The 23,594-nt window shown below is 40.6% G+C and overlaps 2 protein-coding genes across 4 annotated transcripts; both read right to left on the bottom strand.

Annotated features, from left to right (window-relative positions):
• Positions 1-1,391: 1,391 nt before the first annotated feature.
• inhbb (inhibin subunit beta B) lies at positions 1,392-13,820 on the bottom strand. The gene is made up of 2 exons (XM_058082924.2): positions 12,968-13,820; positions 1,392-4,341 (listed from the first exon to the last, which is right to left on the bottom strand). Exons 1-2 carry the CDS (start codon positions 13,350-13,352, stop codon positions 3,524-3,526), a joined length of 1,203 nt encoding a protein of 400 aa, XP_057938907.2. The 5' UTR covers positions 13,353-13,820; the 3' UTR covers positions 1,392-3,523.
• A 1,629-nt stretch (positions 13,821-15,449) lies between these two features.
• klhdc3l (kelch domain containing 3-like) lies at positions 15,450-23,594 on the bottom strand. Of its 3 annotated transcripts, none has more exons than XM_058082948.2 (8): positions 23,002-23,356; positions 21,823-22,015; positions 21,028-21,110; positions 20,825-20,903; positions 19,447-19,490; positions 18,236-18,356; positions 17,927-18,116; positions 15,451-17,095 (listed from the first exon to the last, which is right to left on the bottom strand). In XM_058082948.2, the coding sequence occupies exons 2-8, from the start codon at positions 21,980-21,982 to the stop codon at positions 16,468-16,470; spliced, it is 1,305 nt and encodes a 434-aa protein (XP_057938931.2). In that variant the 5' UTR covers positions 21,983-22,015; positions 23,002-23,356; the 3' UTR covers positions 15,451-16,467. The 3 variants fall into 3 exon arrangements, with proteins under 3 accessions (XP_057938932.2, XP_057938931.2, XP_057938930.2); XM_058082947.2 differs by lacking the exon at positions 23,002-23,356 and adding an exon at positions 23,449-23,594 and having other exon boundaries at positions 15,452-17,095; XM_058082949.2 differs by lacking the exon at positions 23,002-23,356 and having other exon boundaries at positions 15,450-17,095; positions 21,827-21,974.

Genomic DNA, 23,594 nt, shown 5'->3' with positions numbered 1-23,594 from the left:
ATAAGGTCTACATGGATGATGTTGGTATGGACGTAGAGGGAGGACCTTGATGGTTACTGTAGATGTAATGGTAATGGTAATGGTTTTATTTCATTTGAACGTGCATCAGATTACAATTGAATGCATCACATAATCAGTTCACAGTTCCACATGTCCAAAAGGAGTAGGAAGAAGCAAAGCTTATTAAATCCTACCCCTCCATCTGGTACTTTTACAATCAGTAACTGTTGCATTTGTTCACTTCCTGCTTTCTTATTTTTATTTTCATTTATTAATTAACTTTCATTCATCTTTTCCTCACGAGGGTCGCGGGGGTGCTGGAGCCTATCCCAGCTATCTTTGGGCGAAAGGCGGGTACACCCTGGACTGGTCACCAGCCAATCACAGGGCACATATAGACAAACAACCATTCACACTCACATTCATAGTTATGGACAATTTGGAGTGGCACATTTTGGAATGTGGGAAAGAAACCGGAGTACCCGGAGAAATCCCACGCATGCACGGGGAGAACATGCAAACCCCACACAGAGATGGCTAAGGGTGGTTAGTTGTGAGGTCTGCGCACTAACCACTCGACCGCCGTGCCGCCCTATTTATTTTTATTTTTATTTAATAATAAAAATATATATTTTTTTTAGTGCCATCCATGTTTCTTTGCTGCTGCTGTTGATGGAAGTAGCGTAGGTTCCTGTGCCTCGGAAATAAGTTTTGTTAATGTTTCAAATTGTCAAAATATGTCAAGATACTACAAAGGGCAGTTTTCCTTTAAGCTACTCTAAACATATTCTGTAAAACACAAACATTGCATTTAAATCCAGTGCAAGAAAGTTGTCACATTTTTCAGTCACCTTATCTAAAAGTACATCCAGTATTTGTGCAAGCACAAATGACGCTGCAGAAAAGCCAGAATAAGGCAGGTATGTGAATCTGCATGCTGCCGGATAAGCGCACATTCCGCTGAAACCCTTCAAATCATAGTTGCAATTTCTGTTCCAGCTAACGAGAGGCAATCATCCTGACAGATGGCAAGGAGACAAGTCATGTGTTAAAACCAGTCGGGTGTTTTCCTTGTACTTCCCAACTATTTTAGCCACACCTTTTTAAGTTACAATCAGCCCAAAGCGCCTTCCATCAGAAATCAACCTCTGACAGATTTAATCCATAAAGTGTGTCAGCAGTTTTTTTTTCTTTTTTCATGGCTTTTGTCACAGTAGTAAAAATGCAGAAAAGACATCAATAAAGTTATAGGGTATTTTTTTCAATTCAAAGTACATTTTTGGTTCAAAGCACAAAAAAGTGTTAAGTTCACTTCTTTTCAAATAAGTAATAAATTTACAATATATATGAATGACGTGCAATTATCGGAGGCAGGTGAGGTTTTCAACATTTTCTTAAATAAAAATTGCTGAATTTCTCCATCAAATACCTAAGATGAGCAATGAGCACACACTGAGTTGCATCATGGTGCGTGCCAGATTGTCACCATGTCGCCAATAAAATAATTGCAGGGACATTTATACTTGAAATGGTTTTGGCTTCTTATTGGTGAACAACACACTGGAGCAGGCATCCTCTGTAACAGAAAAGTACACACAAGTACACATAAAAACAATTATAGAGTGGTAAAATATTTAAGAAAACATTTTATTTTACATATGCTGTACAGATGACATTGTTTGGCTAGGGTGATTCTTAAACAGAAACTAAAAACAGTGTTTTATTAAATAGAAAACAGAAACAAAAATAGAATTAAAAGATGAAAAATGAAATGTGTATCGACAAAAAGATCTAAGCAACAAAATCATGTATTGTACCCTGATACAAGTAGGCCTTTTGCAAATGATCAAAACAGTATTATTATACACAATAACTCAATGACCTCTTGGTACAATAGCTAAAAAAAAAATCATGGCCTCTTTGGTTCCATTGGTTATGTAAAATACATCTGAAACATATACTTACTTACTATAAAAATAACTTTTCAATGGCAGTTTTTGTTTCACTAATCCTGCAACTTTTCAGTGCAAACATCACAACAATCATTCGCTTGAGAAAGGATTGCGAAAGATTACATTTCAAGTATTGATTAAGAGTCGAGGATTGACGAGCGAAAGAGTGAGAAAGCAAACACAAGAAAGACGGAGACATTCAGAGAAAGAGCGTTCGGTAGGGGGTGGGCGGATCGATTCTAATATTGACGGTGTCAATACCCGACGTGGTCTGAATAGAGGGAGAGATCCATGCTTTTTTTGTTGTTTCTCATATTGTGACATTGTTATAGATGGGGGCTTTTGAAGGATTTGAACGACAACCAATTGTAGAGCCTTATTTTGCTAAATTGTATGGAAGAAAACTGTATTTTTTTAATTAATTTAATTAATACAAATATATATTGTTTGATTGCCTAAAACCTTTGTCCTGCTTTTTATTCTAAAAATAATTACAAGCAACAAATTAAAGGCAAAATCATTCAATAATCTCAAAGAATTTCAAGTGTCAATATCGGCAATACTGGTGCTGTATTTGCTTGATTTCAGATCGATACCATAATTTGCAGTATCGCCCACCCCCCATGTTCAGTCTAACAGAGCGTGTTGTATTACGGGTAGAGTTGACTATACATTGCATAGCTTGTGGCACTTATTCCATGATAGGACAGGACACTCCTTAAAAGGCAATTCTTTAAACAAGTGCTAATCAGGGTGTGCATTTCAGTTTCTACAAGTGCTGCACTGCACGATGGCGACCCACTGGATCGAAAACAATTGTCCCACAAAGTCTTAAATGAGCAGTAGGAATGAGTTCGGTTCCCCGGGGTCTTACTCCCGTGCACTATCGAAGTGCACTTCTGAGATGTGTCTAGTCTTGGTCATCTTGGTCGCAGGGCCTGCAGCACTCAGACAGGCAGGAAAGTGAGGTGCAAGGTCTGGAATTAAGAGTAAAAAAAAAAAAAAAATAGCGGAGGACTTTCTGTTGCTGCTGCGGTGCAGAGAGAGTAAATCCTGTGAGGCATTAAGCGCTGCTGGTATAATTCCACCAGAGGACGGTCAGACTGTGTCTGTCGGCATACTGGTGAAGTGCTTGTGTTCTGAATTGTATAAGCTGATGAATTGTCAGTGCTTCAAAAAAAAACAAAAAAAACAAGTCTCTCATGTGCTTAAAGTACTTAGGGGTTCTGAGGAGCAGTTCGATTGTGTCACTTCCCTTAAATGCTTTGTATCTTCTTTCAGTTGGCAATGCCAGGCCGTTGCGTTTAACCAGAAATGGCAAACAAAAGCAAAAAGTACAATTTGGTGATCATCATTCCCTTCTCCTCCCGATGCCGTCCGCTTCAAAGCGGACAACATATCACTCAGTCTGATAAATACATACACTCATATGGACATGTGCAACCAAAAAATGATGATACTTGATTGTACTACAATGTGTCTTGCCTGCGCGTGCAGATGTTTTTTGTCAATGTATACAGTACAAAAATGTCCTGTTTGTACAAAAAGGCCTTTAAGGGACAAATTGGGACTCAAGCACAGCCACACTCTTCCACGATCATGTTCGGGACATCTCTTTTAACGATGTTGTATTCATCGTCAAAGTAGAGCATGGACATAGTACTCAGTTTGGTGGGGATGCAGCAAGAGTTGACTGAACCGGGGCTAATTCCTCTCATCCGATATTGGTTGACGACGGCCGTGTGGAAAGATGATGCCGATCCCGGAACGCCGGCCATGTATGCCGGGCAACTCCCCTCGCAGTAGTTGCCGTAATACCCCGCCGGTGCGATGATCCAGTCGTTCCAGCCAATAAGACGGAAGTCGATGTAAAACTGCTGCCGGCAGCATAGCCCCCCGCTGGTGCCGTCGCACTCCAACCCCCGCTTGCGAATGCGGTGCTTTCCGTCCACCTGCCGCGCACGTACTACCAAGAAGGGTCGGTGGGACGGGTCGCCTGGGTCGACGAGCACCGGAGCCACTCCGGCTGTCTCGCACTCATCACAGTGGATCTCGAGGTCCTGTCGACGGCCAACTTTGCCAAACACGGCCCGCACCGCCTCCAAGAGCGGGAAAGTATGCCAACCGCTGCGTTTCAGATCCACGCGCTTCTCCACCGAGGCCCAGCGACCTGCGCCTCCTCCGACGTGTCCACCCGGGCCTCCTTCTATATCACTCACAGATTCTTGGTAGCGGATTTTGACCGTCACCTTCCTTCGGAGTCCTTTTTCTGGACCAGCCGGCAACACCCGGAAGAAGAGCCACAGGTTGGCTTGCGACACATACAGGTTTTGGTTGCCTTCGTTGGAGATGAGGAAGTAGAGACTGGACTTTGGGGATGTGTACTCATCTGCGGAGACAAAGTAGAAAGGGACAAAAAGGGAATTAATACAGTAAAAAAGTGATGTTTTTTCAAAAGTATTACTAATTCATGTCAAAGATGATATGTTACATTGTCCATTGTAAATGTACACTGTCATTCATACAAACTTGTATTTTACCCTTAGGTAAATTGAATCTTGTGGTATTAATAAATATATAACAATCTCAGCTCACACACCCAACACGAATCTCGCAGGTAGTTAGTTTAGTTTCTTTCTTTATTTACTTGTTTATTTTGTGTCCCGAAATGAAATTTTATTTGCCGTTATTTGATGTTTTTGTTATGCGCATTTGGAGCAACCGAAGCAAGAAGAAACACAGAAAAGAAGAAGAGAAACAGGGGGGGGGGGGGGGCAGTAGAGAGAGAGACAAAAACGGCAGCAACAACAACAATTCCCATAACAACAACAGTGACAAACAGGACTGCATGAGTTAAATGTCAATGATGGCTAAGTAAGGGTCACAATGGAGATGATATCAGTGAAATGAAACAGTGGCAATAGTAACAATGAAGACATGAACCGTGATAGTAAACAGAATTACAGCCATACAGTTACAGTACAGTTTAGTTTCTATATTAGGTCATTCATAAAGCTAGTATCGGTACCATTTTAGAGTACTTAAAGTATTCAAATGGGTTAAAGAGCGTTTTTTGCTCTAAGCTCGAAATCACTCAGTCGGGTGTTCTGTGGCAGTTTTTGGCACAACGTCTGCAACATTGGACAAAAGATCATGTTTGTTTGTGACGAGACCAAATGATGATAGACCAAAGAAAATCAATCAATCAATCATTTTGGAATGGCCTTTATTGTCATTATACAAGATGTACAACGAGATTTTCTACCGCTTTTTCCTCACAAAAGGTCGCAAAATTTTTCAACAGGTCTTAAAATTTTGATCAGGGGGGTATATATGTCCAATTCACAAACACACCTCCACAAGTGTGTTCTGGAATGCCAGAAAATACACAATTCATGCAAAAATACAATAAATACAAAAAGGAAATGCAAACATATCAATTCAACTTAAATTATATGGTCTTTGAAAAACACGATTAAAGTGTAATTCAAATGTTTTTCTCACAAAATTTTATTGGTAAACAAAATTTCAGACGTGTAGTAATCATGTGATCATGATTCATTCATTTAAAAACTGATTCACCTGATTACAAAATGATTATATTGTATCACATTATATTGTGTTATTATTATTCATTCATTCACTTGCAGCTTAATTCTCATTAGTGTCGCGGGAGGGCATATGCTGGAGCCTATCCCAGCTGTCTTTGGGCGAGAGGTGGGGTACACCCTGGACTGGTCGCCAGCCAATCACAGGGCACATATAGACAAACAACCATTCACACTCACATTCATACCTATGGACAATTTGGAGTCGCCAATTAACCTAGCATGTTTTTGGAATGTGGGAGGAAACCGGAGTACCAGGGAAAAAAACCCACGCATGCACGTGGAGAACATGCAAACTCCACACAGAGATGGTCGAGGGTGGAATTGAACCCTCGTCTCCTAGCTGTAACCACTGGACCGCCGTGTCGCCCATCAAAGAAAATATAAAAAAAACAAAAAACAATAGCTCAAGGAAAGGTGGGAGGGTGGTGGACATGGCCAAGACCCCTGTGGGGTTCATTGAGTTCGCTGTTAGCACCCCACTGAACCTCACCCGTTGCCTCCTCCTTCCAATGCAAGTACCCTCAGAGTGACAGCACAAAGCATCCTGTGAGGCACTGGGAGACAGCCGCGCAGCAGCCCGGCATTGAAACACGTGGCTTTCCAGCAAAATGCATGATGAGGGAAAAAATAAAAGCAATTTACATGACACAAGCCACTTTCTAAAAGGGCACAATGAAGAGATTCCAGAAGTCTAAAGGTGACGACGGGCTTAGAGGAGGAAAAAAAGGGGGGGAAAATACTGCCAATGAGAGTCTAATTATGTCTTCCAATTTACCCAAAGGCATCTTGAAAGGTTTCTATTTCACTCGGTACATGTTCTCAAGCAGAGTGGTGCCCTAAAAGTGGCCAAATTACTTTGTTTGCTGACTGATTAGTGTTTGTCAGTGTCAACATGTGGATGCCAAAAAAACGGGCCTCCTCTTAAATACGCCTCGCGCCCCTTCCTCCCGTAAACCACAGACTTGTTCAGACCAGCTCGCCACTGTCGGGCTCAAGCGTTTTGCATGCACACATTTTCTATCCATCTGTGCACACACCCGTTCCCATGCGGAGCATTAATACGTACAATAATACCAGGTCGCTTATCAAGTGGGCACTGAGTACATACTGACATAAAGGATTCCGTTTAACCGCCACTTTTATCTGTGATGGTTGTAAAAGGACCCGTGAGCTGCAGTTCATGTAACCTCACCTCGTTCAGCACCATTTTAACTTGCCTCAACGGCTCCGATTGCAACTTATAGGGGAGCTTGAAACGAAACAAGAATACAATTACAGTCTGATGAACTGTCAGAGATACAGCACTTTGCATTCACACCGGGATAGTCTGGGGGGGGGCGGCTTTATGAAACACCAACAACTGTATCTTAACTGCTCTTCAACAAATCCAATCCCAAACGGTCATAATAGAAAGCATTAGAAGGACTCTATACTTATACTCATAAAGTCCATACGCATAATAGGCATAAATGAGCATAATAGGCATAGAGGGAGGGAGGATGGATGGATGGATGGATGGATAGTCCAAAGAGTGAGGTTATTCCTCCTGTTTTGACTGGCGGGCATGATGAACTGTAGCATCGTCTTGTTGCCTTCAGTCATGAGGGCTGGCCCTTGTAAAATCTCCCCATAGTCATCGGTCGTTTGACGCCCCTGCACAACCTGAAGCTCCATTGTTCCAATGACGGAAATAGCATGACGCCCCCTCCACTGTACCGTGTGGGAAACATCTCTGGTAGGATCTCCTTGTCATGCCAGTAAGGTTGGAAGTTATTATTTTTAAAATGTTTAAAAAGTCTTACTGCGTCCAACCTCAGTCGCAACTGCACACTGCTTTTCAAAGAGAAAAAGCTTTTTTGCCTTTGCCATCGAGACCTCATCACACTGTCAACACCTGACAAAACAATGACATAGAACCCACTTTTTTGTTAAGCTTTTGTATTTTAAAGGCTATTTCACTTAAATGGTTGTGTGCAATAACTTGCTTACTTTTTTCAACATTTTTTCGTCTTACATTTCTACTTTTTGCATTTTGAAGCTCTACTTAGAACCTCCTCTTAGAAGACCTAAAAGTGCAAAATTTTCCAACAGGTCTTAAAATTTTGATCAGGAGGGTATATATCTCCAATTCACAAACACACCTCCACAAGTGTGTTCTGGAATGCCAGAAAATACACAATTCATGCAAAAATACAATAAATACAAAAAGGAAATGCAAACATATGAATTCAACTTAAATTATATGGTCTTTGAAAAACACGATTAAAATGTAATTCAAATGTTTTTCTCGCAAAATTTTATTAGTAAACAGAATTTCAGACGTGTAGTAATCATGTGATGATGATTCATTCATTTGAAAACTGATTCACCTGATTACAAAATGATTATATTGTATCACATTATATTGTGTTATTATTATTCATTCATTCACTTGCAGCTTAAATTTCATGAGGGTCACAGAAGGGTATATGCTGGAGACTATCCCAGCTGACTTTGTGCAAGAGGCGGGGTACACCCTGCACTGGTTGCCAGCCAATCACAGGGCCGATATAAGCAAACAACCATTCACACTCACATTCATACCTATGGACAATTTGGAGTCGCCAATTAACCTAGCATGTTTTTGGAATGTGGGAAGAACTCATATGGGAGGACATAAATTCCACATAGAGATGCCCAGCTGAGATTTGCACTCAGATCTTCTGAGTCCTATATCCTTGGATATGCAAGGATGAAGTAAGACATTTGTTGACGCTGCATTCATGCATGATGTACTAACCGAGCCCAGTTTGCCGTTTTCTCTTTAGTTTGTTTTTATACAGATGTTTGTGCCACATAGAAATGTGCAGCTATCCAAATTGTACGGTTTCTGGTATTATTTCATTTAATTCTTATTAGTGAATTCATGAAGACTAGCCTGTATTACTTGTTGACAGTCGAACATGTTATTTTAGCTGTTTTTTAGTAAACAAACTATGACAAAGTATCCAATTCTATCCAATTCTTCTTTACTGATTGTGTTATGCAGTTCAGCCCCCTGCACCCTTGCCAGTGCTCGAACCCGCGTCCACAAATCCTCTCTAAACGAGAGTTAAGTTGAGCAGCGCTAGGCAACAAGCTAAAAGCCCAAGCTGTCAAGTCATTGTCCGGGGCAGCTCTTTAAAGCGTCAGAGAGTGAGCTTTACCAACGTTCCTTTTGCACAGCCACATCAGCTGGCATCCATTCCATTTGCTGATAACCATGAACACGTTACCGTTTCAGGGAGCTTTATGCATCTCTGAGAGCTGGAGGCAAACCTCGATTCCTCATCGGCCAAGAGGAGAAGAATGCAGATTTACCCTGTACACAAGTTGATATTTTATAAAAAAAATGTACTATTGTGCCCCACTGGGAACCGGGAGCAAGATAGGATCCCTTTCACAAACCCATTTCACCTCATTCATTTGTTTTTACTAAACTAAATGGTCATTTAGTTGATGGAGTCTTTTCGTGGTGGCAGCGTACACCAAGCCACCAAAGAAAATTACCTTTTTGCCACTGATGGTCCCTTTGAGGACAGTTCTTTTCATGTATACTGTTTAGAACTGGCCCTGACTTGTCTTGTCTGACCCAGCAGGGGGGAGGACACCTGGGTGGGCTTGCATGAATAATGGGCTGCTTCAGCTTGTCCTCACCTGTGCCACAGACACTGGGACAAGGGGCTGTGGATGCAAGCAATTACGCTTAGAGAGGTAACTTATCACTCAAGGCTGCTTGCCAAGACGACGTGTCGTGGAAGTCAAAGGGTGTGGCTACGGCGTATAGTAGGTCTAAGGGTGAGTCTTCTGCCTCGGATTCAGTTTGGGGTGAGGAGGTGATGGAAAGAAATGAGAGAGGATGGAGGGGCCAGGGTTGAAATGCAAAACGTTGGTCCTGACGTTTAAACCACGATGGCATCGCTTCTACATTGACTGCAGTTGAAGTAAACTGGAGATGCGTTTTTCATAACGTTCATGAATCATGTATTGGATCACAAGGTAGACAAAGAAAGGTCAGCACTGAAACATACACTCATGGCTGATTGTGGAAAATGTCTGGAGAAGGTCCAAGAGTGCCATGAGTGACAGGTCCTCGTGAAAGAATTGTGTCCTGAAGTAAACCTACCCACCTGATCCCTCATAAGGACCAGGGTTGTAGTTAATGACCACCCCCATAATTAAGCCTCCTCTCATCACATGTTCACTTATTCCAGACGGTGAGAACTCATTTTTCGACTTTCTGTTGACCTCGCTCTTCACAAACAATCACGTTTCCATGCACACAATTTTCTTGTATTAACCAGAATTTTAATATTCAATATTAGCCTATATAAAAACGTAAATAGTGGAATATATAACAGTTATTACGCAAGGTACAAACAACGATGAAAGGGAAGAGTCCAGCCTTTCTTTTGGTGTTTATACTGTTTATACCATGGAACATAATATTATGTGTGGTACTGAAGGGATAGTCCTTTGAAAAATGGCTGGGATTGAATGACAACTGAGGTCTGAGGTCATTGAAGACCATTTTTTTAAATTTAAAGTCATCATTAAAGTCATTTAAAGTCTATCTCTTGCACCAGATGACAACAGAAGTAATTTAAGAATACCTTTCATATACATTATTCTCCCTCTTGTCTTATTTATCTCATTAAATGACGGCATATCATTTCTGTCCTTACATGCTCACAGTTTTACTTTGTGGACTAAGACCGACAAATTCCCAGCTTTCCAAACTTTTGTGCCAACAAGAAACCAGCTCAGGAGAGTAGAATCCGAGCAATGAACCATCATCCATTGCCCCACGAAACCACATCAGCATCCTTTTTAATACTCATTTGGTGGCCCACCATACTCCACGTCTCCAACTGGCCTCATCTCACACTGGAAACAGCATCGGCAATTGAGGTTTGCCTGGCTTCCTGAAGACCTTGCCTCTGAGCCTTGGCCCAGCTGGCAGTATGTGATCTGTGGGTCGCGAGCCAGCTGGCCAGGAGGCAAACCGGGACTAGGGAGCAAGGGACCCAAGCCAGCTCCGTGGTACAATACCACACAAAGGCTCAAAGGTGTGAGGAAGAATAGAGCTGAACGGGGGGAAAAAAACAGAAGAAGAAGCAGCAAAGAAGGCCAGTGGACATTTAGAATGACAAAACAAAAACATTCTTTGCAACACTGCATTATGCGCACATACACAACATTACCCCAGCACTCTCCATGCACCCAAATGTCACATGCATTATTCTGTGCAATTTCTTTTCTTTTCTCACTTTTCTTCTCTTGTCGTTGACATGACGAGTTCAGCAGGAACACGTAGTGCTCTTATAATAATGGCTTGGTTTTTGTTCCCTTGTCATGAGGGCACTCAGATCATTCCATGACAGCAGCCCATTGAGTGGAACTGCCATGGCTGGGCCAATGAGAAAAGGCAGACACTGAGTATGCGTGTGCGTCTGTTTATGTCATTATAGTTACTCAAAATCTCATTTTTGTCCCCCCAAAAAACTGCCATACCACAAGGCTAGGGTTGTTTCTCTGTTGCTATGGTAACTGCTACGCAACGCTTGTATCAATACACAATATAAATCCATGTAATCGGCAGAACGTCAGCTAAAATTGCAACAAAACCAATTTAAAATTAATTCTGAAATAATTCCAACTAGTAGCGCTTTCAATGAGGAAAACAAGCAAAGAGTCCGAGACCTGCAGAAGTCATGAATCATGCCTTCCAACACTTCCACTGGTACAAGTATCATTCCTTTACCACTAAAATTCACTGAACAAGCAGCTTCCTTTACGTTTATGCACAGAAAAAAAACTCATTTATTTAGTCTTTGAGCATAAAGACCCAGGGTTTAAGAGGTTAAGTGTACTCAAGTGCACAGTGTTTTGGTTAAAATAATACGCTAGCGCCGATGAAAGACATGTGGCAATCATTAAAAAATGCACAAGAAGGAATAAACACATTGAATATGACAAATAGACTGTAAAAGATGTTCTTTGTCCTCCCACAACCTCTTGCTGTGCCACTTGGGGTTCTACCCCTCCTCCTAATTGCATGTTGTGTTGAAATAATTAGTTGGTAGAGATTTGATACACATTATGGCTGCATGATTCTTCCGAAAATGTGAATCACAATGATTTTCTCACACGCGGCACGCATGCACAAATCAGTAGAACGACTGAAAGTAATCCATCACGTCACTCATCACTCCATAGTATTTACAGTACATGCACCTAATAAAGACAAGTCATGAAAAGGCAGTTAATTAATGCAATCACTTCTCACTGGGGGGATCCAAGTCACCCGGGTTGGCAAGGATGGCTGGGGCACGGGGTGAGTGAGTAGGAAGTGTCAGCCATCATACCATGAGTACAATGACACGTATGTTTATGTTGCACCTCGTTAAGTAATAAAAGCATCATAATTTCAAAATTAAATCACATTTTCATCCGTATCCAGATTGAGATTTTTGGGTGATTTTTTTTGTGTGTGCAGCAGTACACCATTCCGGAATACAACCATAAACTTGAATGCATCCTCTCAGAAGGTAAAAGTCAAAGTTGTACTGTCCTATAAATGTCCGCACCAAGCCTTTCATTCATAAAAACGCACTGACCACTGCTGCGCACACATATACAATATGTGCATATTTTCCATATATTATTGATCATAAATCCACTTAGCAAGTTAGACACATCATTCAAACTAATAGATAACTGATGGGCCTGTCTGTTGTGGCACAATAGCCAATCAACTACTCGTACGTAGCTTGGGCCAATTACATCCAATAATGATGACCGACCCAATAACACTGATACATGTTGGTCAGCACTGCACCTTTTTCTTTGTTTTGTCTTTATTTTAAGAAAAACAATGTGACAAAACGGTCGCGACAAACAAGATACAGTATCTGGAAGCCATGGAGCTTTGTTTGCATGGAGTTTTTTGTGAAGACTCTGACCTAGTGTGGCCAAGAGTGTCCAAAGGAAAACCTGGTTTTGTAGTATCGTTGTCAGATTTAACATGGGATTAAGTCAGGAGTCAAACTATGGCCTTGTTTTGTCTTCCAGTCCATACCTCCAAAGGAGTTATTTTGAAGGCACATTTTTCAGTGTATTCAAACTCCAATTTGTCACGAAGACATATTGTGACTGGTGGGGATCTCGTCCAAAGGGTTCAAGGACAGATTTACAGTACATTTTTGAAATATGTTTAAAACCCTACAATAGAAGGGTTTAGCGGGCTGAATCCTGGAAATGGAAACTGTGTCTTATTTACTTGTCAAAATGTGAATTTCCTATCAAACAATCCATAAAGTTCAATCCAGATATTGATGGAATAATGATTAATATTATGATTCATAATAATGATTAGAATATTACCAGTTTCTGCGAAGCTGATAATCTCCGAGGTCTCGGCTAGAACCTCGTTGTTGAAGGACGCGTGTCCGTCCAAAGTGGGGATCTCCACCCGGCCGTCCTCCCGCACTTTCCCGGCGTGCAGCCTCCTCAGCGCGGTCACCATCGCTGCCTTGGGGATGGGATGAGTGATGTTGGGTCTCTCCCTCATCTGCAGTCTGTTCAGAATGTGTCTCTTCACCGCCTCCAGGAAGTCCACGTTGATGCGCTCCGACTGGTCCGGAGCCCTGATGCCGCACGACGCGCAAGACTCCGCGGACGAACTCTGAGTCTCAGAGCGCGCCGAAAGAAGGCAGAGAAAAAACAAAACCGCTGCAGAGGAAGTCATCTTCATCGGCGTGGACGTCATATTCCGAGCTGGGAAAAGCTGGAGATAAAATCCAAAAGAACTCCACGGTGGGTCAGTGAAATATCCTCCAAACCTCACTTAGTACACACTCCCGAACGTCACTCATCCACTTTACGCACGCGTAAAATAAAAGTTCAGTTGAGCCACGATATAAAAGTCTCCAAGTCCATTTGTCCTTTCATTCAAACTTCTTAGTCATCCTGAAGATAAGCAACAAGGTTCGCCGGTAGATTGCGCGCCGGTACCGTGCGCCCTTGTGTGCTTGCATGCAAAAATGAGCGGCTCGGTTTTGTCTTGATGATGATGATGTCTTGATGCTCCAGACACAGAGTCCTTTCTCCCTCTGCAGTCGCCACAACAAGACCTCCAAAGTTTTTTTTTTTTAATAGGAGACGGAACCACGTGGGGATTTCCACCAACTAGACGCCAGGGATTAACACAACCCTTTGTTTCTCACCAACCACCACACTGGACATTACACGCTTCTTTTTCTTTGGCTTTTACTCTACCAAATATTCATATACACACAATCTGTTCCTAAAGGCTGGACACATCATAGACATATAAATCACACAAAAAACTATAATAAGTATACAAAATTATAAATATTCTTATATATTTAAATGTATTAGAGAAATAACCACAAGTAACTACTGTATATATATATACTGTATATATATATATACACTATATACTGTATATTAGTGATTAGCATAGTATATGTCCACTCAATGACAACCTGCAGATTTGTTTTTCATCTCAAACTGGTGAAATATTATATTATATTTAAAGGGAACTGTTTGCAACACAACATAAGCTGTAAGGGTGAGACATTGTTGTGCCGTCATTGTCACTCGCGCTTCTCCAGCAGATATCTGCAGCTGTGTGTCAGGGACCCACAAACATTGCACAATGCAGCAAGTCAACAGCACAAGGTGCATCAGGTTATTCCATTGTTTTGTTTTGTTTTTTTCCCCGCAGATACTGACCCACCAGATGAAAACCACTGCTGTAGATGACAAGCTTTTATGGTGGTAGTTTTGTCATTTAGGATAAATAATTAAAATAAGTTTTTTAATGTGTTGTTCTGTTGAAAATGTGAAAAGCTGTTATTTCCATGGCATCAATGTTGTCTCTGTTTCATTAAACTGTGATTCTTCTTTAGCTTTCACACATAAATACAACACCTGGATGCAAACATGAACATACAGGGTGTCCTTAATATCCGGACACACAGGAAAAATGCATATACAGTATTGTACAAGTATTTGTATGTGTATATTACTTAGTATATAACACAGTATGTTCAAACAGACTGAAAATTCGAGTTGCACATAGAAGTAACAAGTCCACGTGCCGTTACCTGGTTATGTTTGCTAATGGACAACACTCCCATCTAGTGGTCGTAAACAGTCATTACAAATTACACCAAAGAAAGCTATTTCTTGGTGGGAGTGCAAAACACTTGCTGTTTTAAAGAGTAAATTGGAATGAAATTGAATGCGTTCAACTTCCATTCAAACCCCGTTAAATTGTGTCAATGAGTCCTTGGTATGATGTTTTATGTACACAATGTGTAAAACTCGGCACAAAGGCCGTCCATCTTGGTTTTTGAAGCGTTAGGTGCATTCACGGCGTTTGTAGTGACGAAAAAGCTAACAAGAAACTACACACAATGAACCACAAACCTGGAAACCGCAACCCGAGGTGTTCCTGGTGAGAAAGAAGCGCTTATGAATGAGGTTAATTGCCAATTATATCCATCTGCCTTGCTCCCAGGGGGTGGAGCTACACGTGGTGGGCTAGGTCGCCATTGGTCATTCTCCGGCCACGCCTCTGACCATCTAGACCACGTGTCAATGGAGGGCCGAGACACTTTAGGTTTACTCTACAACTAGCTTCTCTGGCAGGTGATTTTAATTGATAAATCACCTTCGCAAGGTGTTAGCATTAATATCACCTGTATGTATTTATGTATTGCCTGATATTTCATAGATAGCCTTTTTACATGGACATACATGGATTTTTATCAAGGAATGCAACATAAACATAAATTCAATTTAAAAAACATGCATTTTCTGTTGTAATTGACCTGAACATTTAAGTGTGACTAATATGCAAAAAAAAAAAAGACATCAAGAAGGGGCCAAACACTTTTTCATATGTCCTAATCCAGCACTGTAGTGATTGTTCCTGAGGAAGTCACACATATTTTGGAACAACAACAAACAAATATATTTCTATTTACTGTGCACAAGCGCCGTCACTCAAGTAAATTACACCTACAAGAAAAGGGCATTGAGATAAAATGGTTCCACTAAAGGAAGATGCATGTTTCGGCTGCCTGCAACGGGCCCACATCAGTCGGAATTGTGACGTGCATGTGATCTGTTAGATTTGTAATGGAAGCCACCCAACGGTGCTACAAAGAGGACAAATAAGTTCCACTGAGTGTGGAGAGATAACACCAGAATTCCTGCCAATTCCATATGTAGCCGGCGATGATTATGGCATGCCATCAATGTTTCTTGTAAATATTAGTCTCCCAAGAAACAACAGGCTGCAATGAAGGACTACAGGTATACTAAATCTAGACCTTTTGAAGCTGTGGTGCGTTTCAGAACTTGAAAGGATTGGGACTCATCATTTTGGAGATGAATAAAAAGCATGAAAATATGCATTAACGACCACCCTTTGGATTGACTATGGCACACGTCATAACAAGATATTTATGGAGTAGCACTTGAATAGCACAGAAGAGACTGGCTATTATGTGAAGTCTTGCAAAAAGTGTAGGAATTGAAGCATCTTGTTCATAGCTGAGTGAAGGCTGTTATACTGTTTAATACTGCTTATCTTGCTTTGCTTTTTTTTTAGTATAACCTCACAAATGTGTCATTTACATAAAAAGTCCCTGTATTAGCACCCAAGAGGGACGTTAGCGAGATTTACCATTTATTCACTTGCAATCTTATCATTGTCTGTGCAGTGTGATAAATAAACAGAGCTAAACAAATGTAATACGGTACAAAATATGTGGTGACAATATTTTAAGAGGTAATATGACACAATAACACTGTTTTCTTGCCCGTTCTCGCTCCTTTAAATTGTGCTGTCAAGTGTCAGCCAGAGTCATTTGCCACACAGAGATAGCTTTATGTCCAGTGCACGGTCTGCCCCCCAGGACCAGTAAGAGATCTGGCAAATGTTGTGATATGTCTTCATCATCGAATTCCAGCAGGTCCTCCTCCGTGCTGCTCCAGTGTTTGCTGAATGCTTTGTTTTCATACGTTAGACAGCTTCCCAACTGATGCTCATTTTTGACCAGTAAGACACTCTTGTCCGGTTCTGTGGCATTACTGCCAGCTTTGCCCTTCTGACTCTTGTCCAAGTTGAACGTCTGAAGCTCTATCGCGCTCTCTGAGCCCAGAAAAGTGATCGGAGCGGGAAAACATTTGTTTTTGAATGGCCTTAACTTCTCATGCTGACGGCCTGTGTAGGTTTCTGAGCAGATGCTGGTGGTGTTGGTTGTGTAACTGGTACCTAGACCAGCACAACAGTGGTGCATCTTGTCTGGAGCGCTTGATCCCAGCAGTGTGTTCACCTGTCCCCACGTATGCGTGGAAAAACTGTATCTCCACAGACAGTTCTTTGGATAGTTCTGGCTCTCTCCTCCCCCGAAAAGAAGCATGCTGTCCTTGTAGGCTACAGTTGAGTGGCCAATGAGTTTAGAGGGTCCCAATCTGGAGAAAATGTCCACAGGCACTGTGTTAGAGGGGCTTTGGAATTCTGTAATGCAGTTCATGACATGAATTCATGATGAGATGAGTAGATTAGATCAGGCATGGTCAAACCTTTAGGCTTTTTAATCCGGACCAATCAAACTCTTACATACTATTTCATTAAAACACAAGCTGTCATCATTGACAGGATTTGCAATGCTATTTTTAAAGTACAGTCGTCCCTCACCACATCACATAAAGTGTGGATGTTTAACTGTACTACTGGCTGTATCAGGGGTCATCTTATTTACAAAATGAAAATGGCTTGGAATGCTTCTGCATCCCTCTTTCCCACATAGGCTCACGCTCCTTTGTAAACAAACCCCCCCTCTGTTTTATATCAAACCCTCTTCTTGTTAGAGCTGTAATATTTTTTTATAATTCAGCTAGAAAATAGAATTACTCCAATTGAGCAAATGGTAGTTGGTATGGTTGCCGATATCAGATTTGGTCTTGAAAGAGTTTTAATAAAGTAATTTGGAAACATTGGGTGGGCCAGATTAAAACGCTTAATGGGCCGTAATTTGCCCATGTCTATCATACACCATGAGGGATAATTGCCTTTATACGTTGGGAGATGTCAATGTGAGAAGGCTGCACAAACGTGTTGCATACCAAAGGAGTTGGAGTTCCTAAAGGCCGCACTTGAGGTGTTTGTAAAGCAAATAGACATTCTTCCCCACAACCAGCCAAACATGTGTACTTAAATCCGTAGCAGGTCTTCGATTTTAGTGTCATTTTGCTGTTTTAATACCTCATCTAAATGACATGAAAAGATTAAATTTGACTTACTTTGTTTTGAGTGAAGTCCATGTATTGCTGATAGAATTCCACTTCCAGAAGTCTCTCTGCTCTCGCAAGCCTTTCAAGCCACCAAACAAGTACATGCAACTCTGGTAGACCATTGCAGAGTGACTGTGTCTTGGGCCTGGGTTCAGGGATCCCTGCTGACAACCATTGAGCAGCGACCAAACCATGGTGTCTATCAAGCATACACACATATACTAGTATAATATACTTAAAACATGCCTGCTCCTGTATATTTGCTTTTTTACCAAATAAAGCAGATACAGTAAATATAACTATTTCATATTCACTTACCAAAATCCAAACTCCAGAACTCCTGAGATGATCCTTTAATGTCTATGAAGCCGCCATACAGAAACATGGATGAGCCAACCACCACCGCACTGTGGCCTTTTCTGTTGGTCGGCATTTGGGTCTGTTTCCATGGAAAACAACACGTCCACAGTGTCAAATGTCAACTTACTTTCAAAACATATATATTCATCATTCATCATTCATCATTCATTCCCTCGTTTATCGCAGTTAATCGGCTCCACACCTGATTGTGATTGTGGTGAATTTCCACAAAGTAGAAGTCCTTCTTTAGAAATTGAATATTTGGAGCATTAAAAACCTGTTTACAATTTTCTCAATATGATTTTTAACATTATTAGAGCCATTTAGACATACAAATATTGTCTTACTTTACAATAAGGTACACACAGAATACAGTAGTTACTGAGGGACTAATGAAAAACTCATGACTAAAGGGATAGTTCGGATTTTTTGACATTAAGTTGTATGACATGGTCGGATTTCGGTGCTGAGTAAAGTAGCATAATACATTTGCATCACAAAAATGCCTAGTCAAAATAATCAGACCTCACAAATCGCTCTGCGTTATTTTCTCTGCCGCCGTATCACTTCGTGCTCCTGCGACGAAGGTGTGCTTTATAAAAATAACCTTTGCGTGAGAATGAGCACACCAGTATATTTCTAAATGGTTGGCTGTTCTTTTGTTGTGCTTTGAAATCACATACATTAGATAAACTGATTATGCTGAGTTTATATTCATCTATATGCTATCAATTGGGAAAAATGGGAAAAATGTAAAAACAAAAAATGCAAATGTGTGCCTAGTCTTTGGCTTCTCAGCATCCATGACTCAGAAGAACCCAGTGAAATGCAACAAAGGCTCATTAAATATGGCCACAGCATTTATGAGGTACTTTGCATTGACCATTTATGGTAAAATGTGGGTGTGTCGAGAGCAGAATGACAGTATTCAGGGAAAATTACATGCATGTGTGCTTTATAAATCTGAATATTTTTAGGCGTACAGCATTATCAGCTTTTGGGCGTACACACACTTTTAATATGATTTCTACGCAATGTTTTATAAATGAGGTGCCTGGTCCTTAACGATTTATTTTTACACACTAGCAAACATAATTAGGTAAATAAAATATTTGCGTGAGTGTGTCACAGTACCAGTTTTAAAAATGGCATTTAAAAAAATAATGTACCTGAGAGCTTGTCTTTCTCTGACAGGGCACCCATTTCTGCTTTGCTGAAACACACGGAAGAAAAACATAGGATAGCGTGACTCCAGGGGAAAACATGAACCGACAAGTTGTGGAATCTATCAAACAGTAAACGTTTTGGCACCAGTTTGGAAAAGTACTTAATAGATACTAGTAGAAACCTGAGATGTGTGAAAGGCTGTACCATGTATTAGCACAGCACCATGTCTAAGTGGTACTGACAATGACGAGTAACACTTTTAATACACTGAAAAATTACTTTAGGTTGACCTGTATTTTTTTTACATTTATATTTTTTATATTTATTTTGTACAGCCTGTGTAATATATTTAATAAGATCCACAATAAGGCATCCAGTTCTATAGTACACCCTGTGTGTGTGTGTGTGTGTGTGTGTTGTACATACTATATTATGTACTATAATATGTGTGTCATTTTTACAAGAATGCTAAAATCAAGTATGCAGTCTAGAAAAAACAACCAAGACCTCTGCCAGTGCAAATGTGTGAGTCTATGTTATGTCTTATTGATGTCTAATATGTGTTAAACATCAATAAGACTATATTGGGTAATACGGGTGTAAACATGACTATAGTGGTGTTATTTCATGACCACAGCGCTCTAATAATGTTAAAACCTGTATTTAGAATGCCATCATGTTTTGTCTCAGTGCAATAGTGCAAATAGCATCTGCTGCTAATATTCCAACATGACTATAGGGGTGTTATTTCATGACCACAGCGCTCTAATAATGTTAAAACCTGTATTTAGAATGCCATCATGTTTTGTCTCAGTGCAATAGTGCAAATAGCATCTGCTGCTAATATTCCAACATGACTATAGGGGTGTTATTTCATGGCCACAGCGCTCTAATAATGTTAAAACCTGTATTTAGAATGCCATCATGTTTTGTCTCAGTGCAATAGTGCAAATAGCATCTGCTGCTAATATTCCAACATGACTATAGGGGTGTTATTTCATGGCCACAGCGCTCTAATAATGTTAAAACCTGTATTTAGAATGCCATCATGTTTTGTCTCAGTGCAATAGTGCAAATAGCATCTGCTGCTAATATTCCAACATGACTATAGGGGTGTTATTTCATGGCCACAGCGCTCTAATAATGTTAAAACCTGTATTTAGAATGCCATCATGTTTTGTCTCAGTGCAATAGTGCAAATAGCATCTGCTGCTAATATTCCAACATGACTATAGGGGTGTTATTTCACGGCCACAGCGCTCTAATAATGTTAAAACCTGTATTTAGAATGCCATCATGTTTTGTCTCAGTGCAATAGTGCAAATAGCATCTGCTGCTAATATTCCAATCACCATGTCCTCACCTTACTGAGAAACTCACCAATATCAAACACCCAGAGGGGACATCTCAGCATGCTATATGCCGAATCCAGTGTGCCTCCAAACACGTATATAAAGCCCTTCAAAAAGTACACATCATTTGAACTTAGTCCAGACACAATGAGCAGTAAAACATTTCTGTTTATGTGTGTATAAATATAAATAAATCACATTTCCATGTAAACATGAACTTAAAATGTATACCTTATAAACGACCATGGAATGTTCCTCCACTTCTTCTGGTGCCGTCTCGCCTGTGCAGCTCAACTCTGTCCATTCGTTACGCACTACAAATTGGAAATTAAAAAACAAAAACACGGGCGGTAAACGTATTTTTCTCAAAATTATTTGAAAATATTTCTCATCAATTTTTTCCACAAGAAATAATGCAGATCCAATTAATCCTGTTCCAGAAAGCCAAAAATGTTACCACAAACATGTTTCATAATTTTGCAATTATAGCTTTACATGTAAATAAATGATGAATGAAAAGGATTCATTCATTTTCTACCGCTTATCCTAACAAGGGTCACGGTGGTGCTGGAGCCTATCCCAATTTCTTTGGGCGAGAAGCGGGGTAGACTCTGGACTGGTGGCCAGCCAATCACAGGGCACATATAGACAAACAACCATTCACACTCACATTCATACATATGAACAATTTGGAGTCGCCTGGAGTCTAAATGTCACAATGTGGCAGCGAGAATAACACCTTCCTGTTTTGCCATGAGTCATTTACTTAAGAGCTGATATCGAGCAACTTCCAAGGTTTTCTTGATAATAACCAAAATGAAGTTGTCACACCAATAACTATAGCATTGTACCGCCAAAAATTTAACTCCGATGAGCTGTTTTTTGTTGTCATTTGTCCAAATAAAAGCACCTTAAGTTGTGCCAGGAATTAAAATGAATAAGAAACTGAAGAAACCAGGGTGGCAACTTCAATCAGGGTGGCAACTTCAATCGACTACTAAAGAGTTAGGAGCTACTATGTCTTACCTACACTATACCTCCAGAAGTCCCTCAGGGTCCTGTTGTCTCGTCCTCCCAGGACGTAGATGTTTCCATCATAGCTGCAGCATGCATGCTTGCAGCGGTCACATGGGGCAGTGCTACTCTGGGGAACCTCGGTCCACAGGCAGGAACTATTTAGACTCATTGCTGGTGTACACCAACCTCACTGGAACATTTTCTACAAGAGACAAATCAAGCCAAATCATACACACACATTATATACATATATATAAATAAAAAAGGCAAATCTGACTAAAAAGAAGTAAATGGCCGTATTAAGTTTGGTGAGGATTTGTGACTGGAGTTGGCAAGCAACTTGTTAGATTGCCAGTGTCCTCTGAAGTGAAATGAAAGGTGAGGGGTTAATAAAAAATATTTAAAATGACCAAATTCCATACAATTATAAAAAGCATGGGCTATTACAATATTAATTAAGTTTGGTGTGTGATTCCTCTTTAGCATGCCAATTTTCCACAATGCATTATGTATGACCACAACTGTTTCCTGGGGTTTCTGCACAGTGACACCCATCGATAGTGTGTCAACATGATGTTTTTCCTACAACTTATCAGTGTCACATGAGCAAACAGCACTCAGGACACCGCCACGGCATACCACAATGCACCTGATAGTTAATAACTGACCATTTGGATTTAAATACAAAATAATATAATATATAATATTGTTTGAAAGATACATGAGGTCAGACGTGTCCAAACTTTTTCCACCATTCATTCATTTTCTTTACCGCTTATCCTCATTAGGGTCACAGGTATGCTGGAGCCTATCCCAGCTGTCTTCAAGCGAGAGGAGGGGTACACCCTGGACTGGTCGCCAGCCAATCACAGGGCACATATAGACAAACAACCATTCACACTCACATTCATAGCTATGGACAATTTGGAGTCCCCAAAATTAACCTAGCATGCATGGCATGCATGTTTTTGGAATGTGGGAGGAAACCGGAGTACCTGGAGAAAACACACACATTGGGAAACACGAGATGCCCGAACGGAGAATTGAACCCAGGTCTCCAAGCTGTGTGGCCACCCCTTTTTCCCACCTAGCAAAACCAATTCAATGTAGGTCAATATATAATAAACTAGCTGAACAAAATATCTTAGTTTTGAGTTATTTTTGGTAGAATATGCCAATTTTCTGTACCTTAAATAGCCCCCCTGGGTCCCAAAATGGACACCCCTGCTGTTAGGGGGTTACAACACACAGCAAAGGGACCGTTTCCTGACGGTAGTAAATGTTACATTCAGGGAAACCAATTGCAATTGCGTAATCAATCGACGTATTCATTATTTGTTTGGGTTTTTAACCGTTTTAGCAGACGGTTGATGCATCAAAGTCATGTGTAAACGGCAAACCGGTGACAATACACGCTATTAGTTTTACATGAATTCCATAACGGGTACACAATTTGCTTTTAACTGAGAAGCAACCAAGTTTGACCATAATATAATAATAACGGTAGGTTGAAGAAAGTGACGTGTAGGCTTCCTTGTATCTTTATGACAAAAAAGAGTTAGGCTCCAGTCCAAATACTAAAATAGTTGTTATGGCAATAGCAGTAAAAAACGTTTTTGATTGTGAGAAACTCACCAAATGATCGCTGCTCTTCCGTCGATTGTTGCCTTCTGTAAAACGGTACAGCGATGCATTCATGTCCCCTCGTAAACCTTACCGTACTACAATCATTTCATTTAGATAAGTTTTAGCCAGCATACAGTCTGGTCGCCGCTTCGACA

Source organism: Doryrhamphus excisus, linkage group LG12 (genome assembly GCF_037039965.1).
Source record: "Doryrhamphus excisus strain RoL-2023G ecotype Guam linkage group LG12, RoL_Dexc_Guam_v1.1, whole genome shotgun sequence".
NCBI classification, from domain to species: domain Eukaryota; kingdom Metazoa; phylum Chordata; class Actinopteri; order Syngnathiformes; family Syngnathidae; genus Doryrhamphus; species Doryrhamphus excisus.
The sequence above is the reverse complement of the archived record's forward strand: the minus strand, read 5'-3'. Positions and strand labels throughout refer to the sequence as shown.